Raw genomic sequence first — 17,215 nt, 5'->3', positions numbered from 1 at the left:
TATAAGGTGGAGGTTTCCAGCTAGCGCACCAATCAATGGTGTGCCCTAGGAGGCAGGGCCGCGTGCGCACGACAGTCCGGAGGATAGCAGGAGCAGGGACAGGTCAGTCCAGAGCAGTGGCTGCAGTGGGGGCACAAGAAGGGCCACGGGTGCGCTCGTGATCCGAGACAGGGATCGCGGGAGCACCCGTGACACTGGGCTTTTGTTAGCAAACCTTTTGGGGCCAACTCTTTCCTAGTACATCATTTTTATAGACTTTCTTCAGTGGTTGTAGACAGCTGGGGCCCAGAATACCGATATGGCTGGTTTATGAGGCCTTGGGCCCGCTATGGTCACAGTGCTTGTTATTGGGACCAGAGGACGGGCCTATAGCCTGGCAGGTCTCCAGCTGGTGGTGTGTGCAAGAAAAGTAGAGGGAGACGCTGATAAAGGAGGTTTCTGCCTGGGGCAGCCCTTGAGGTGTATATGGAAATCCCTGGATGATGGAGGATGGGGAGCCCATGATGGTGAATCAGCCTGATACAGGGATAAAATGGAGGCACATTGTGCAAATCAACTCACGGTTCTTTATTCTTACTCAAACAGCATTCAACAGTCTAAAAATCAACAGCAGGAGTTTCAGCAGGCTGGAAAGCTGGTAGGAGATAGCTGGTCTGCAGGAAGGGTTGCGCCACTTTCAGCTTCCAGCTTATTTTACAATAGTACAAAGGATATAATTGGTTAATAACATTTCACATGTTAACTCTAGCCTTACCAGGCAGTGACTCACGGCTGCAATTACAAAGTTTAAAAAGTCAGTAGCTTCTGAGTGAGTTGGTCAGGCTCACTAGATAGCTACTGATAAGGAGAGGGCTCTATTCGTAACAACCACCTAACCTATGCATTGTCAGGGGTGTTGCTCATAACTATAAACCAAAAAAGACCCCCAACCCAAAATTATTATGGGTTTATTAGGTTTCTATACCTAAGTCGTTTTATGTCAAATGGTATCATGTCCATTTAATTATGAACTAAAAAAACAAACATCTAATTAAATAAAATTCTGACATAAAAATTACTGATGACAGGCTCCAGCCTGGCAACATCGCACTGGATTGTGAAGGCAGACCTTTTCACTGACACTATGTGAATGGCACTACGAATGCTGAAAGCTGTCTCACATAGTGACTACAGTACTGATCAGGTACAGGCAAAAGTGGTGTCCAGCAACTTACGGGTGACAATCTGCTCCATCAGGCCATAACTTATCACTGCAGAATTTGTGACCCAGATGTCCTCACCATCTTGAATCTTATCTCCCTTACAGATACCACAGTATAACGTTCTCTAGATCACAAATGTCCTTCGCTGTGCCCCTAAGTCATATATTCCCATTACAACACTGCTAACCCCACTGTGTTCTCCACATACATTACATATTCCTCTGACAACCCAACTGACCATGCCAATACTTATCATATATACCCCTCACACCACATTATGTCCCTCACATAAAAAGTGCCCCTATGCGTAAATGGAACATGCTGTGACATCTGCATATAAAACATAAACTGTAACATTTTCGATATACATACTATGTACCTGGAATCCATTATTATCTGGTGCTCATCTACTTAAATATATAATTTACAAACCCAAAAAATATGAATTTTTACAGGGTCCTGTCAATCTATTTCATAGCGTCTCTGTGTTAATTACAATTATTTAGAACATTTGGAATTTCCAGACTTCCAGTATATTGCATGGAATTTTAAATGATGTCACCAGGAAGAACAATTTAGAAAAATTTTAAAATATGGCCTATAGAAGCAGGAGTGTAAAACAGAGAAACACAATAACAGCATGCAATGTCAATCAGCTTCCGCTAAAGCCACTAGGATCTTGTCATCAGGGCCGCGCTGTGGGTAGGCAAAGGTGGCAATTGCCCAGGGCCCCCAGGGGAGAATCTCTTCTTTCAAATGAATCTTGAATTTTGTTTCTAGGTGCTCTGGATCCAGAGATATTCAGGTTTAAAGTAAGAATATCAGGTGCCATTTTTATATATAAATATCTCCGTTTTCCTACATTTTAGAAACACAAATTTTCATATAAAAGAGGAGACTCTCTTCTTTCATAGGAAAAAAGAAGTGAGGTTCTATGAGTCACAGAACCAGAGATACAGCCCCCTGAAATGTCTCCCCCATCTCCAGATTCTTAGCCATCAGGCTGCGGGAGCATTTGCTGCACACAGGAGCTGCTGCACCTCACAGATAATGGAAATATTCACTTTATATCTTATTAGTACTACATTTTGAGAAGGGATAATATCAATGAATATTCATGTTTTTAACCCTTCTCTATGCAAATCTAAGAACACACTTTGGGCCACATGTATCAATCGTTTTTTTCTGTTGTTTTTGCGCCTTTTCATTCAGGCGCACCGTTTTTGTGCCATTTTTGCGACTAAATGCCAAACTAGCTGCGCAGCAAAAATAACCAGCTTTCCCTCATTTATCCTAGCAATCCAGATGTTTTGATGCGCCTAATGATATTCATCACTTGCGACTTTTCATTTTGGCGCAAAAACGGGCACAAAAACACTCCAGCCCGAAGCTGGCGTTAACTGAGAAGAAAGCACTGAGCCCCTTTGCAGAACAGCTCATTTCTAGCAGCAAAGCTCAACCAGACACTGCAGACACTAGAACAGATCATACAGACATGAGATACTCTGCAGACACTAGTACAGATAATACAGTCATTAGATACTCTGCAGACAGGAGCTGCAGACTCTATTTACACTTCATCACCATTCTATTTACAAAACATTCTGCAGAATCCTGAGCTCAAAGCAAGAGAGAAGAGAACGTTACAGAATGTTGCACATAGTACTGACAAGTGTCCCCCATGTAATTCTGCACAGTATCACCAGTGTGTCTGAGGGGGATACTGTGCAGAATTACAGGGGTGCAGCAGGAGACCAGCATTGGGGGATCCCCTCCAGGAGAAGCCCCTGCTGAGGAGGTCACTGGGTGCTGGGTGTCACACACCTGGGTGCTGCTGTGAGTGTTATCTTCATTCTGGGCTGTGGGAGAAGCAGAGAGGAGCTTGTAGCAGGATCACATGTAAGTGCCCGAATCTAACATTACGCCTTAACTGCGCCAAAATTGCGCCTAAACTGTGTTAAAGTAAAGTGATTAATAAGAGGCAGAAAATATACTTATCACAGATGGTTGTAGCTTGTGATAATTCTGGAAAACAGTGCGCCAGAATTTAGGCGCAACTACTATACTTAGGCGCACAAAAGTAATAAATGTGGCCCATTCTCTCTTATTCCCTTTTATTTTGTGATAGTTATTTTTTGTTGGGAAAATTGACTGATACGATGAACATTCAATCCTCTTCGCTTAATGTGACTACACCGCGACCAGAACATGTCCATAAAGTTATATGTAACACCAAAAACACACACACATGTCCTGGTATAAAGTTTTTATTTCCCATCATCCTCCATTATTTACACCTATGTTATGACGTTCTCACTCTCATTCTTATGAAGCGCGGAGGGCTCTGTTATTGTGCAGCTAATACAATGGCGACATCTAAATGTGACTTTTATTATCTCATTAGAGAGGTTTATGGATATATAGTTATTTATTTGGGTTACCATTGTATAAGGGAGGATACAATGATACATCTGTGTGAATTTTCTGCAGTTCCCTTTGCTGCATATTTTGGTGAATATACACATGTGGGGTCTGTATGATCTCCTCACATCTTACTGTTTTAGGAAAGTAGATTTTCTTTATATAAGTATCTGGATTTGTACATATTTTAGAGGAAATTTTGAATGTTAATTGCCAAATGCATCGTCTGGTTGTCTGCTTTCAAAATTCTATAGGTTTTATGGCGCCTTTACTTTTTATTCTGTTTTATTGATATATTTTGCAGGTTGTGACTGTCTAAAAATGTCTAGCTGAAAAGCAGATATTTAGTTATTACAGTTTTAGTGATATTATGTGGATTTATTCATGTGAACATATCAATAGGGCACATTTGTGAACTCTACACATGTCCATGTTTGGATCAAATTTTTTGCCATCAAAGTCAAATTTTAAGTATTTTTAATAAAATGTTTCAATTTGAATCAAAATTGCATGAAGGCGCCTGTGTCTATAAAATCTTTGATGCAATTTTGAAAATGGGGCAAGTGTCTGCTTTCAGAAAATATCGGTCCCTCTCCCCAATGGGCCTCACAGTCTAATCAACCTACCAGTAATTTTTTGGAGTGTGGGAAGAAACCGGAGGACCCGGAGGAAACCCACGCAGACACAGAGAGAACATACAAAATCTTTGCAGATGTTTACTAGCGCTGCAAGGCTGTAGTGCTAATCACGGAGCCACCGTGCTGCGCATCATTCTCTCAATCATCTATCTCCTATAAAATTCTCCCATATTACAGTTTGTTTTACCATACTAAAGGAGCCTCTTGCTGACTGTGACTGGTCATAAAATAGTTTTATTTTGGGGCCCCACTTTTAGTTTTGCCCAGGGCCCCACTTTCTCTAGAACCGGCCCTGCTTGTCATGTATCAAAAGTGGTATGGACTTTCAGTATAGGGATGTAATATTACCACTGTACAAGGCATTGGTTCAGTCTCACCTGGAATATGCCATCCAGTTCTGGGCACCGGTCCATAAAAAGGATGCCCTGGAGCTGGAGAGAGTACAAAGAAGAGCCACAAAATAATAAGGCGTAGCAGTTAAGAGGAGCGATTAAATCCATGGTGCTGTACATATGTACATAGGAATGCACATGAAGTGTAATGATGCTATAAATGTTATTGATAGGTTGTAAATATTTTCTGTGCAGAAACGTAACTGTGTGCCAGAGTTGTAAATCCACAGAATGTAATTACAGGTTTATCACAGATTGTCTTTCAGATTTTCAGATAAATCTGCTGCAGATCTACAGCAGAAAATAAACGTGCCATTGTCTATGTCAATTTCAATGCAATATAATTCCCCAGAGAGTAAATAGTAACACCACAAAACTATTTGAAAGCTATGTAAATCCACAGAAGACTTTCTAAGATCCAGGCAAAAGATCTGCTGCACGTCAGTGCTCGTGTTACCTTAAAGGGGTTATCCAGGTTTAAAAATTTTTTTATGGCCGGGCTGGGGAGGGATAGTTAAACATAATAAACATGGACTTACCTCCTCCGGCGCCGCCGATGTCCCGCGCCGCGGTCACTTCGATCCGTGCCCCTGTAAACAAACAGGGGCACGGAAGCCGCGCACAGGGAGCTTCCGGTCCACATTGTGGACGGCTTCTCCCATCCGTCCGTATCTCTCAGCGTTGTAAGCGCTGGGAGATGGTGCGCATGGGAGCATCCGGCCGGCCGGAAGCTCCCTGTGCGCCCTTCTACTGAAACCGGCGCACGGAGAAGACGGGCCGCGGCGCGGGACATCGGCAGCACCGGAGGACATGTTTATTATTTTTAAATAGCCCTCCCCAGCCCGGCCATAAAAAAAAATTTAAACCCGGATAACCCCTTTAAATAAAATCTACCCTCAAAGGCACTGTGATGTAATCTTCCTATATTTGTTATCCATGGCCTCCTTCCTTCTAAAATCAACTTAAATTATGGTAATGAGGACTACTCAAGAGCCAATCCATGGTGTAGCTTCACAGACTGTTACCCTGTGCAAGAGCACATCCCACCCTCCCACCTGCTCCTTCCCTCTGTCTGATGTAATTTCACTGCAGCAGAGGAAGTTTCAGAACAGAGTGGGTGAGGTGGAAGTTCTGAAACTTCTGTGGGGCATAAATAACGTATATATGATGACTGAATAAGTTTGCATATATAAGGTAACCTACGTGCTGGTTTTAGTATAATTAAGTGAAATTTATTAACAAAGTACAGTAAAGCTCTAAAGTATTTATCACATTCTCTATACATTATAATAAAAACACAAGCCTTTAGTTACTATTTAATAGCAGCGCAACTCTTCACAATATTCAAGATTGTGTATGATGTGAATGATAACAAGGGGTAGCTGAGAAGTGGATACAGTTACATACAGCTTAGCAATGATATGTGATATAAGCAGCCTGGCCTTCAGACCTACTTTATTTAGTATGTTGGATGAAATTATCAGATATATATTATTACTGTTGCTGCTGATTTTAGCTCACAGAGCGTTGCCTACCCTGGATACCATCCTACTGGATACGTTTAATGTGTAGTGTATACTGTTTCCAGGAATATTGATGTGTTTTTGCTATTACAGATGGAGATGACCTTAACCTTGGGAAAAAGATAAGTGTGCCCAGAGATATAATGCTGGAAGAACTGTCTCTTCACAACAACCGAGGAGCAAGACTTTTTAAAATGAGACAGAGAAGATCTGACAAATATACATTTGAAAACTTTCCCTATGAAATGAAGCCACAGACCAATGTAAGTAAAAATCTGTGTTACAGACAATATTTAAAAGGTATGATAACAGAAGCTATAACCCCCATAGTGTAATTATAATCAGCTCCCCATAGTTTTAGTATATATAGCCTCCCATAGCATTAATATATAGCACCCCATAGTAGTAATATATATAGTCCCCCATAGTAGTGATATACATATTTACCCATAGCAGTAATATATAGCCCCATAGTAGAGATATATAGCTCCCATAATATTGATAAATATAGCCCTCATAATAGCTATAGATTCCTTCTCATTGTAATAATAAATACAGCCCCCATTGTGTTAATATATAGCCCCTATAGGAGTGATATATAAATATAATACCCAATAGTTTGGATGTGGAATGCACGCCAAAATTTGTCTCAACACATGTGCGTTCCATTATGACTTTACTATTTTTCATGTGTTACACATATTATTGAAAAGATTGGAGACTACTATGGACGTGGGGACACATCAACCAGAAAAGCTCCCTCTTTGGCACTAGCACTTTAGCACTTTATATGTAAAAGGTTAGTTCACAATGTACACGCTGGTACAGCAAATCAATTCAATACAAGCCAAATGCACATAGTTATACATTATATGAATATTTTCACTGCTATTACGCTAATATTGTATGTGTTTTTTACACTTTTTATGCATTGTAAACACTAATACGTAAATATGATGGGCGGATCTTTGTCGGTCATGTGACCATGTATGCTTGTTTATATTTCCGCTGACTGCACCCTGTAAATAGCTCGAAAAAGGCTCTGCCAGGGGCGAAAGGTCACTACTGTCACCTATGATGGAATAAAGGACCACACTTGGTTTACACCACTAAAGGAGTGCTGCTCATTCTCTTGTATTCATGGTTGGAGGACTTGAGGCCTAGTCCTGTGATGCCTGCACCCAGGGCCAGCGATAGCACTGTGCCACCTGATCTACCTCTTTTCCAATGTCTCCCTTCCTGTTGACTCCCTCCCTCCTTTAAAACAATAACCCTGAAGATGCGTTCACACATGGGCCACATTAAAGCTCTTGCGCCAGTTTTCTGTCTGAATGTCTAAAATGCTTGCACTTGTATTTATAAAGTGGTTGCACCAGTTTTGTGTGGCAGCTGCTCTGTAGCCGCCACACCACAAAATTCTACACATAAAGGGGCATTCAGTCCACATTTATTATTGCAACTCGACAGGATTGTGTTGCACACTATTTTAACAGTGCACCAAAGAAAAGGTTGGTGACCCTTCCCAAAAAGTGCAGGAGGTACCAGATTAATGAAAACCGTGCGGCAGCATTCTGTAATGTGCCGCATCCTGCACACTCCACAGGCAAACTGCACTTATTGCACTACTTTTGATAAATGTGGCCCACAGTGTTTTCTGCACACATTTGTACGTATGCATAACACCGCTTGTGTTTTCATGTGTTTGGCTGCTTAGAAAGAGTTTTCTTTCATTGCTAGAAGTGTAAGCAGGTTTGAAAATGTAAACACATTAGCTTACGCTTCCATCAATGAAGATAATGGCTTTAAAAGCAGCCAAACACATGGTAACATAAAAAATGTATGGTGGGGCAACAGGAGGGGGCAAAAGCGGGCCGTGGGTCACTTTCTCTAACTCGAATTTGGGAGGCATAGTAAAGGGACCCACTGAGGCACTGGCGCTCAGGGGCCTACTAGAACCTGGAGCCGGCCCTGCCAGCACCCACCTGGACAAAGTGTTGATTGTGCTGCTTGTATTTTCTCACCGTATATATATATATATACATATATATATATATATATATATATATATATATAGCCACCATAATGGTAATATATAGTTATATATAAAGCCTCCCATAGTATAATGATGTATAGCCCCTGAATTTTATAAATAGAGCCCACACCAGAGTTTTAAAATTGTATTATTATACAATAAGCTACTTAGAAAGTAGTAAAAGTATTGTATATACTAGAGTATAAGTACACCCAAACTCGGCCTATACTCTAGTTAAAAAAAAGAAAGTTAATAACTCACCTTTCCAGCACCCCCGCATGTCTTCTGTGCCATCATTTGCCACCTGGGGCCCTGGTCTCACTCTACAAATATACACTTAGGTGTACACATATAGTAACAAGGAAAACCAGCTCACACTATGCATCCTGTTCATCAAGCAACACAGAAACAAACCCCGCCATGGGGGCAATCATTAGATCAACAAAATAAATGGTCCAGCTCTAATAATATCAGGTGTGTTTCCAGCTTTATTCCAGGTCCTTGTGAAACATCCACAGATTACTTAAAAACATGTCAACGCGTTTCTGGCATCTAAGTGCCCTTAATCATGACCAACCATACCCATTTTATTTTGTTGATATTCACACATATAGAAAAAGACATAAACATACTAACATAACTGACTGATTTATTGTGTGATTACAATATATACAATACTTTTCAGTGGTGGGTTTAGCCAGACCTGGACCCCGTGAAGTTCTTTGTGATCCAGGTCCTCTTAACACCTGTACTGCCGATGTTGACTAACCAAATTGGGATATGGCTAGCAAGCAGTTTGGAGATCCGGTCGTGATTTAAAGAGGACCTGTCACCCTGAAAATGACCCCCACAAAATGTGCCCCCCCATACTCCTCACCCCAGCCCCTTTCTCCCCAGACGGTTTTTTTTTTATTTATTTGTGTTAAATTGCTTTAAAGCGATCTGACCTCTTACTAAATAAGAGGTCGGATTCTCCTATCTTGACCCCGGGCAGTTCGGCCTTATTTATTAGGGGGCCGGCCGACACACCCCCTCCACGCCCCCTGTCTGCGGGGACCTGTAGGAGAAGCCGGAAGCATTGCATGTATTGCGTGATTGCTGCCGGCTCTCCGAGATGCAGCATTGTATGTAAGCCTGGCAGGGCCGGCTCCAGGATTCAGTGGGCCCCTGGGCGACAGAGCCTTAGTGGGCCCCCTTAGCAGTAAACGCCACCTTTACACCATTTTTCAACACATAAAAATTTTTATAAAAAGTGTTTAAAAAGTCGCACAGTCCTCAAAATGGTAGCAATGAAAACGTCAGCTCATCTCACAAAAAAAGACACCACACACAGCTCCTACACCATAGTATGAAAAAGTTTTCATTTTTCAAAATGTATTAAAATACAATAAAACCTACATATATGGTAAAAACTGAGCCCACAATAAAGTGACAAAAATGCGTTTTTTTTTTACAATTTCCCCAAGCTTGGAATTTTTTCCAGCTTCCCAGTACATGACACGGAATAATAAATAACGTCACTGAGAAGTAAAGTTTGTTATGCAGAAAAAAAGCCCCAACACAGCTCTGTACATGGAAACATGAAAACGTTATAGATTTTAGATGGTGGGAAGCGAAAAAATGACCAGAAAATCACTGCGTCCTATAGGGGTTAATATACAGTTGCTCCATAAATTTATATACAATCACTTTTAACTGTAACAGGGTCCAATAATTGGGTATATACAGCCCCCTGCCCCATTAATTAGTTAAATGCACATTAAGCACCTTATAATGGCCAATACAAAAATAATAAACGTTAACTTACCTCAAGCAATGCAGGTCCAGGGCTCCATCTTCACCTCTTCTGGGGCCACGATCTGCAGCGTCAACTGTGCAGCAGCAGGGACACTGGCGGTGTGAGGTCATGACGTCACCGGCCAGCGTCCTGCACCGCAAGCACAGACACTCTGCAAGTCTCTCACTCAAGTCCTCCGATGGCATCGACCCCCCCCCCCGCACCGTCACCCGCACCAGCACCCCGGCTCTCCATTACATCGGCGACACAAGGAAGCCGATGTAATTGAGTTTTGTGATCTGGCCAGCGTGTGCCGTGGGCCCCTCTGGCAGCTGTGGGGCCCTGGCACTAGCCCGGGTGCTGGCGCCAGCCATGAAGCCTGGCGCGGCCGCAACTGCTGTTAGCGCAGCGCAGCCGCCCGACAATGTATAGGGGAAAGTCTGCGGCCACTGTCAGTGCGGCGCGGCCGCATCTCGGAGAGCGATGCTGCCGGCTTCTCCTACAGGTCTCCGCAGACAGGGGGCATGGAGGGGGTGTGACGGCCGGCCCCCTAATGAATAAGGCCGACTGCCCGGGCTCAAGATAGGAGAATCCGACCTCTTATTTAGTAAGAGGTCGGATCGCTTTAAAGCAATTTAACACAAATAAAAAATTTTAAAAACTGCCTGGGGAGAAAGGGGCTGGGGTGAGGAGTATGGGGGGCACATTTTGTGGGTGTCATTTTTGGGGTGACAGGTCCTCTTTAACAAATGTGGATGGTGATTAACAAGTCAAACTGTCCATTCATCCTATCCCTGCTTTTTGTTTTAGAGCCATTGCTCATAGCTCCCAACCGTCCCGATTTTGACAGGACTTTCCCGTTTTTCTTACCTCTGCCCCGCGAAATGGGCAGCTGTCAGATTGTCACGGATTTTCCCCCCAGGTCCCGCTGTGTCCCCATAGTAAATACTTTGAAAGCCAGAACTGATAGTAGAGAATGGCTTCTACAGACATCGGGAGGGAATCCTTTTCAGAGAAGTGTCGGGCTTAGCGGGGAGCAGGGACCATGTCATCAGCATCTGTCCATATATGGTCACTGCATCTCCTAGGGTTCCCCAGAGCAGACATCGGGCAGGGAATCCTTTTCAGAGAAGTGTCGGCTTAGCGGAGAGCAGGGACCACGTCATCAGGTCAGATCAGCATCTGTCCATATATGGTCTCCAGGGTTTCCCCAGACACAAGCTATTTATTTAATTAAATTAAATAAAGTTTTGGCCAGGCTGAGATTCGACCCTGGGACCCTCTGCACTGTAGACAGAAGCTTAACTAACTGAGCTATAAGCCCAGTGATACAGAGCTGAGGATTTCTGGTAACTAAGAAGTGTTATCTGCCATTTACACTGTGACACAGACTAATGCACTGATATATAGAGAGGGATCTTCTCAGAGATTATTATTGTAATTATTGAGACTATTATTATTATTATTATAAATTTTATTATTTTTATTATTATGGAGATGATTATTAATAATAGTAAAAATAATAATAATCATCTCAATAATAATAATAATAATCTCCATAATAATAATAATAGTCTCAATAATTACAATCATCTCTGAGAAGATCCCTCCCTATATACCAAGGCATTAAATCTGTGTCAGTAGTCAGTAGTCATAGTTCTTAGTTACCAAAATTCTACACCTAGATAATCACATTGGTTATAGCTCAGTTGGTTGGGGCACTGTGACATTATTATACATGGACACTGCAGGTTCTGGGTTCTAATCCCAATGAGGATAATATATATATTTTTTTTTATTGAGATCATTTTTATTATTATAATATGGCTAAAATTTGGGGCGTGGCCAGGGAGTGATTGGGGGTGTGGCTTAGGGGGATCGATCGCTACGCGTGCCGCCATTTTGTCCCTCTTTCCCTTTCACGAATTTTGGGAGGTATGCCATTGCTGTATGGGCAGCATTTGTTGTATTCTATATACACAGCTGATTCTATAGAAGTTAGGCATCTACATTTTGTGTTAAGATCTGCATTTTTGATGAAGAACCTACATTTACAACATAAAGGCCTAAAAACACAGTTAAATTTAAAAAAAGAACATAAAGGCCTTTGAACAACAAACATCTTTTGATCTTCCTAAGGATACACATTCTACTAGGCTGTTTTAACAAGTTAAACAGTTGTCAACAGATTTCTAGAGAAGGGAAGCAATTTAGAAGCCTGATACAAAATTTCCTTAGAAACAAAGGCAAGTGCATATAAATTTCGTTTCCCAGACACCGGAAAACAATTGCCTGCTTGAAGTTTCTGGGTCTGTGCTTTTAAGAAATAAATAGTTCACATGGGATGTTTGGAAACCAGCCATTGACGTTTTACTAGGTAATGCTACTGAAGCAATGCACATTACCATGGAAACTAAATGGGTCACAAAGAAGGTTGGGTTCAACAGAAAGGATTCAGAAAGGTTTGTTTGGTGATTTATTTTTCTGATCACTTACACTTAATATAGCCTATTGATATCAGATACCTAACACTCATCATACGTCTAATATGTTACCACAGCCATCATACTATGTACAGTGCTGTATTTGGTAGTAGTATAGAAGTCTGCAGTTGTATAATCACAGTAACATATGTCCAGGTGCAGCAGGAAAATACTAAATTTACCAATCAACATTTACATATAGAAAGCAGATCCTGTACCCATTTCCTTCCCCACTACTTTTTTTCTGGTCTCCTTTGTTATATCCTAACTGTTGAGTATTACTACTATAAAAATGATAAACTCTTCTCAGCGGGGTCCTTTCCTGCTTTTGTACAGCAGTTTGTTGTAAAGTGTATAAATATTTGTGACATATGTTTAATTTCCCCTGATTTAACAACTCTGTGGGTTATCTACAGTACATTGTCTACTGTATAGTATATATAGTATCTTGTATATCCAATATTGATGATGTAGTAAAATATATAATGCAATATGCCACTATAAGGTGTTTTACTGTGTGTGGCTCTGGATTAAATTAATCTTCTGTTAACTGCTGGGGCAAAACAAGTTATCGACAATAAAACCTTAAAGAACATGGGATAAGGCCTAACTTGCTGATTGGTGCGGGTCTCAGTGATGGGACCCTCCACAGATCACAAGAACAGGGGTCTGATGTATCTCCGTTGCACCCTGAATACAGCTCTTGGCAATCTGCTTCAGCTCCATAGAAATGAACTGGGCAGCCCGCACATGTGCGCCCAACTGCACTGGTCATTTCGGGGTACGACTAGGGTTGCGACAGGGGTAGATTGGACCACCGTGATCCGTGTTGGTCCCATTACTGAGACCCGTACCAATCAGCAAATTAGGCCCTATCCTGTGGATAGGGTTTAAGTGCTTAGTCGGACAACCCTTTAACATATTTTAATATTTAATAAGTAATTTAAAAAAAAACATTTCCGTACCGCATTCCCCCATGGTTGCTCTCTTCTCCCAACTTTTGTCTGGGTTTCCCTTTCAGACTCATCATACTGCCTAGGGGCACACAAGAAGAAAAGACTCTTCTTCTGCTAATACCAATAGTATTAGCCCTTTTTTGTTTTTGCATTTATGTTTTTTATTCCCCTCATTACAAAAGCGATAACTATTTTAACGTTTACAGAAATGTGTGATGGCTTGTTATCTGCGGGACAATTTGTACTTTTATATTCTATGCAATGTACTGAAAAAGCTGGAAAAATTCCAAGTGAAATTGACAAAAAAAACACATTTGCTGCATTTTCTTTTGGGCTTTTGTTTTTACAGCTTTCATTCTGCACTACAAATGAAACTTCCACTTTATTCTTTGGGGGTCAATATGCTCACAAGGATATCAAATTTATATAGGTTTTATAAACAAAATTCAAATCTTTCATTTTGTACAAAAATATATTTGACATTTTGCCAAATTCTGAGACCAATAACATTTTCACACTTTGGTGTATGGACCTATGTAAGATTCATTTTTTTGCGGTACATGCTAGCATTTTAATCTAGCTGTGCACCGCAAGGACATGCCTCTTCCGGGTGGACCAAACAGAAGAATTGCGGGGTGCTCCGGAAAGGTGAGTATTCAGTTTGTTTTTTAAATGAAATAGGCAAACGGGCTGGCCGCAGAACGGAGTAGGGGGCTGGTTGCAGAACGGGGCAATGCTGGCTGGCTGCAGAACGGGACAATGCTGGCGTGCTGCTGAACGGGACAATGCTGGTGGGCTGCAGAACGGGACATTGCTGGCTGGCTGCAGAACGGAGGAATGCTGGCTGGCTGCAGAACAGGGCAATGCTGGAAGGCTGCAGAATGGGGCAATGCTGGCTGGCTGCAGAATGGGGCAATGCTGGCTTGCTGCAAAACAGGGCAACACTGGCTGGCTGCAGAACGGGGCAATGCTGGCTGGCTGCAGAATGGGGCAATGCTGGCTTGCTGCAGAACTGGGTAATGCTGGCTGGCTGCAGAACAGGGCAACACAGGCTGGCTGCAGAATGGGGCAATGCTGCCTGGCTGCAGAACAGGGAAACACTGGCTGGCTGCAGAATGGGGCAATGCTGGCTGGCTGCAGAATGGGGCAATGCTGGCTGGCTGCAGAACGGAGGAATTCTGGCTGGCTGCACAACGGGGCAATGCTGGCTGCCTGGCTATATACTTAGGGACTGCCTGGCTATATACTGAGGGGACTGGGGGCTGGCTGGCTATATACTGGGTAGCTGGGGCTGGCAAGCTATACCCTGGGAGGATGCTGTGACCAATGCATTTTCCAACCTAGGTTTATGCTCGAGTAAATAGGTTTTCCTAGCTTTTTTTGTGGTAAAATTAGGGGCCTCGGCTTCTGTTCGGGTCAGCTTATACTCAAGTATATAACAATTTTGTGACCGTTAGATCATTTTTATTCAAATATTCATGGATGGAAAAATGGTGGAAAGTGTTGAGTGGTATATTCCATTATGGTGTTCACAGCAGGAAATAATCTTTTTATATTTTGATAGAACGACAGTGATCTCTGTGTGGTAAAGTTCAATGTGTTCAATGGTGTGGATACAGATGTCTCCTACATAGATTATGAGGTACAAGTATAAGTACCATCCCAGTCAGTGATTCTACAGGACTTTCTCTGTCTCTCTCTGCACCTTATAGTGCACCCCCTCCAAAAGCAGATCTTCATATATGTGGTATGGGCGGGTGCCCAGGCCTTTGGCTTCAGAGGGGCCCACACCCACCCAAACCCGGGCCTTACATGAAGATCTGCGATCAGTCAAAAAAAATCTATGCTCACCTTTGGCTTCTTCTCCCTCCAACTCCATGATGCGGTGGTGGCCGTGTGATGTTATAGTGTGTACACATGCCATGAAAGCAAAAAGAGGAGAAGACAAAGCCGTGGGGAGAAGAAGCCGAAGTTGATTATAAAGGTTTTTTTTTCATGAGGACATTTCATTACTAGGGAGTTGTACATGGTCGTATTGTTCACCGTACATCGAGCATGTCCTATTTTCCACCATATTTCTGTTCCATGCGTCCCATAGAAGTCAATGGGAACATGTGAAATATGGGCTAAATACGTGCTATAAATCTGACAGGTCACCTGAAGCCTTCAATAACTGCAAAACACTTACTAAAATCTGTAAGAAGGAAATAAAATCAGCCAAAATACAAAATGAAAGACAGGTGGCCAAAGATAGAAAAACAAATTGTCAGGGCTGGGAGTCTGTGGACCCTCTGGCCCACCGTGGATAATGGTACTAGCCGACCTGGGACTGGAGTGTAAGTGGCACCCAGTCTTCACCAGAGCCAGCCGTAAAACAGATGGGCTTGCTGTGGCGGAATACCACCAGGTCGTTCCACAGGTGTGACTAGCCCGCAGTGGCTGCCAAGGTAGTAATAAAGGGTGACGGCAGGAGAATAGCAAAGGAAGGCACGCCAGCGTGAGTCATGCATCCTGTAATATACTAGACTGGATGAATATAGACATGATCCAATCTAAACTCAATAAAATAAATGTGTACAAAGCTCCTGGACCACATGGGTTACACCCTATAGTTCTTAAAGAACTCAGTTCTGTTACTGCTGTGCCGGTGCCGAGTGACTGGCACAAGGTGAATGTGGTGCCAATATTTTAAAAAAGGCGCTAAAACCTCGCCCGGCAACACCAGGCCTGTAAGATTAACTGCATTTGGGGGGGAAATATTTGAAGGGTTGCTAAAAGACTACATACAGGAGTATGTGACATCAAATAGTATAATAAGTGGCAGCTAGCATGGGTTTACGAAGCATAAAAGTTGTCAGACTAACCTGATTTGCTTCTATGAAGAGGTGAGCAGATGCCTGGATGGAGGAGCTGCTGCGGATATTGTGCTCTTGGACTTTGCAAAGGCATTTGACACTGTCCCTTACAGACGCCTGATAGGGAAAAATAAGGTCTATTGGTTTGGAAGGACTAATTTGCAATTGGATTGAAAACTGGCTGAAGGATCCATCCAGAGTTATTGTCAATGATTCCTACTCACAATGGTCAACAGTTTTTTAATGATATAGAGGTAGGAATTAATAGCACTGTGTCTATTTTTGCAGATGACACCAAGCTGTGTAGTGTAACACAATCTATGGATGATGTTCGTAGGCTACAGGGTGACTTGAACAAAGTCATCCACTTGTTATCCACAAGTCATCCACTTGGTAAATGAGGGTTAATGTGGATAAATGTAACGTCATGCATCTGGGGGCTAATAAACCCCATACAACTTCTTAGGGGAGTAAATCTCGGAGAGTCCCTTGTTGAGAAGGACCTGGGGGTACTAGTAGATCATAAATTATATAACAACATGCAATGTCAATCAGCTGCCTCTAAAGCCAGCAAGATTTTGTCATATATCATAAGTGGTATGGACTCTAGGAAAAGGGATGTAATTTTACCACCATACAATTTCTCATTGGTTTGGTCTCACCTGGTATATGCCGTCCAGTTCTGGGCACCAGTCCATAAAAAGGATGCTCTGGAGCTGGAGAGGGTACAGTGAAGAGACACAAAATTGATAAGGGGTATGAAGGGTCTCAGTTAGGTCTCAGCTAGATTTATTTAGTCTGGAAAAGAGACAACTAAGAGGGGACATAATTAATTTATATAAATACAGGAATGGTCCATACAAATAATATAGTGAAAAAAAGTTGTTAGATCAGATTAAATCAAGAATTGTTTCCCCTAAATCCTTCCTCATCCAA

At 42.2% G+C, this 17,215-nt stretch overlaps 1 protein-coding gene across 1 annotated transcript in view; it reads left to right on the top strand.

The window, feature by feature from the left end:
* MYOZ2 (myozenin 2) overlaps window positions 1-17,215 on the top strand; it is a 74,235-nt gene that overhangs the window by 33,038 nt on the left and 23,982 nt on the right. Inside the window, exon 3 of the mRNA XM_072119194.1 lies at window positions 6,270-6,439. Coding sequence (XP_071975295.1) covers window positions 6,270-6,439 — 170 coding nt within the window. The remainder of the gene's footprint in view (window positions 1-6,269; window positions 6,440-17,215) is intronic.

The sequence above is a fragment of the Engystomops pustulosus genome, chromosome 1 (genome assembly GCF_040894005.1).
Source record: "Engystomops pustulosus chromosome 1, aEngPut4.maternal, whole genome shotgun sequence".
Taxonomy (NCBI): domain Eukaryota; kingdom Metazoa; phylum Chordata; class Amphibia; order Anura; family Leptodactylidae; genus Engystomops; species Engystomops pustulosus.
Note: the sequence above shows the minus strand (reverse complement) of the source record. Positions and strands in the feature narration are given on the sequence as shown.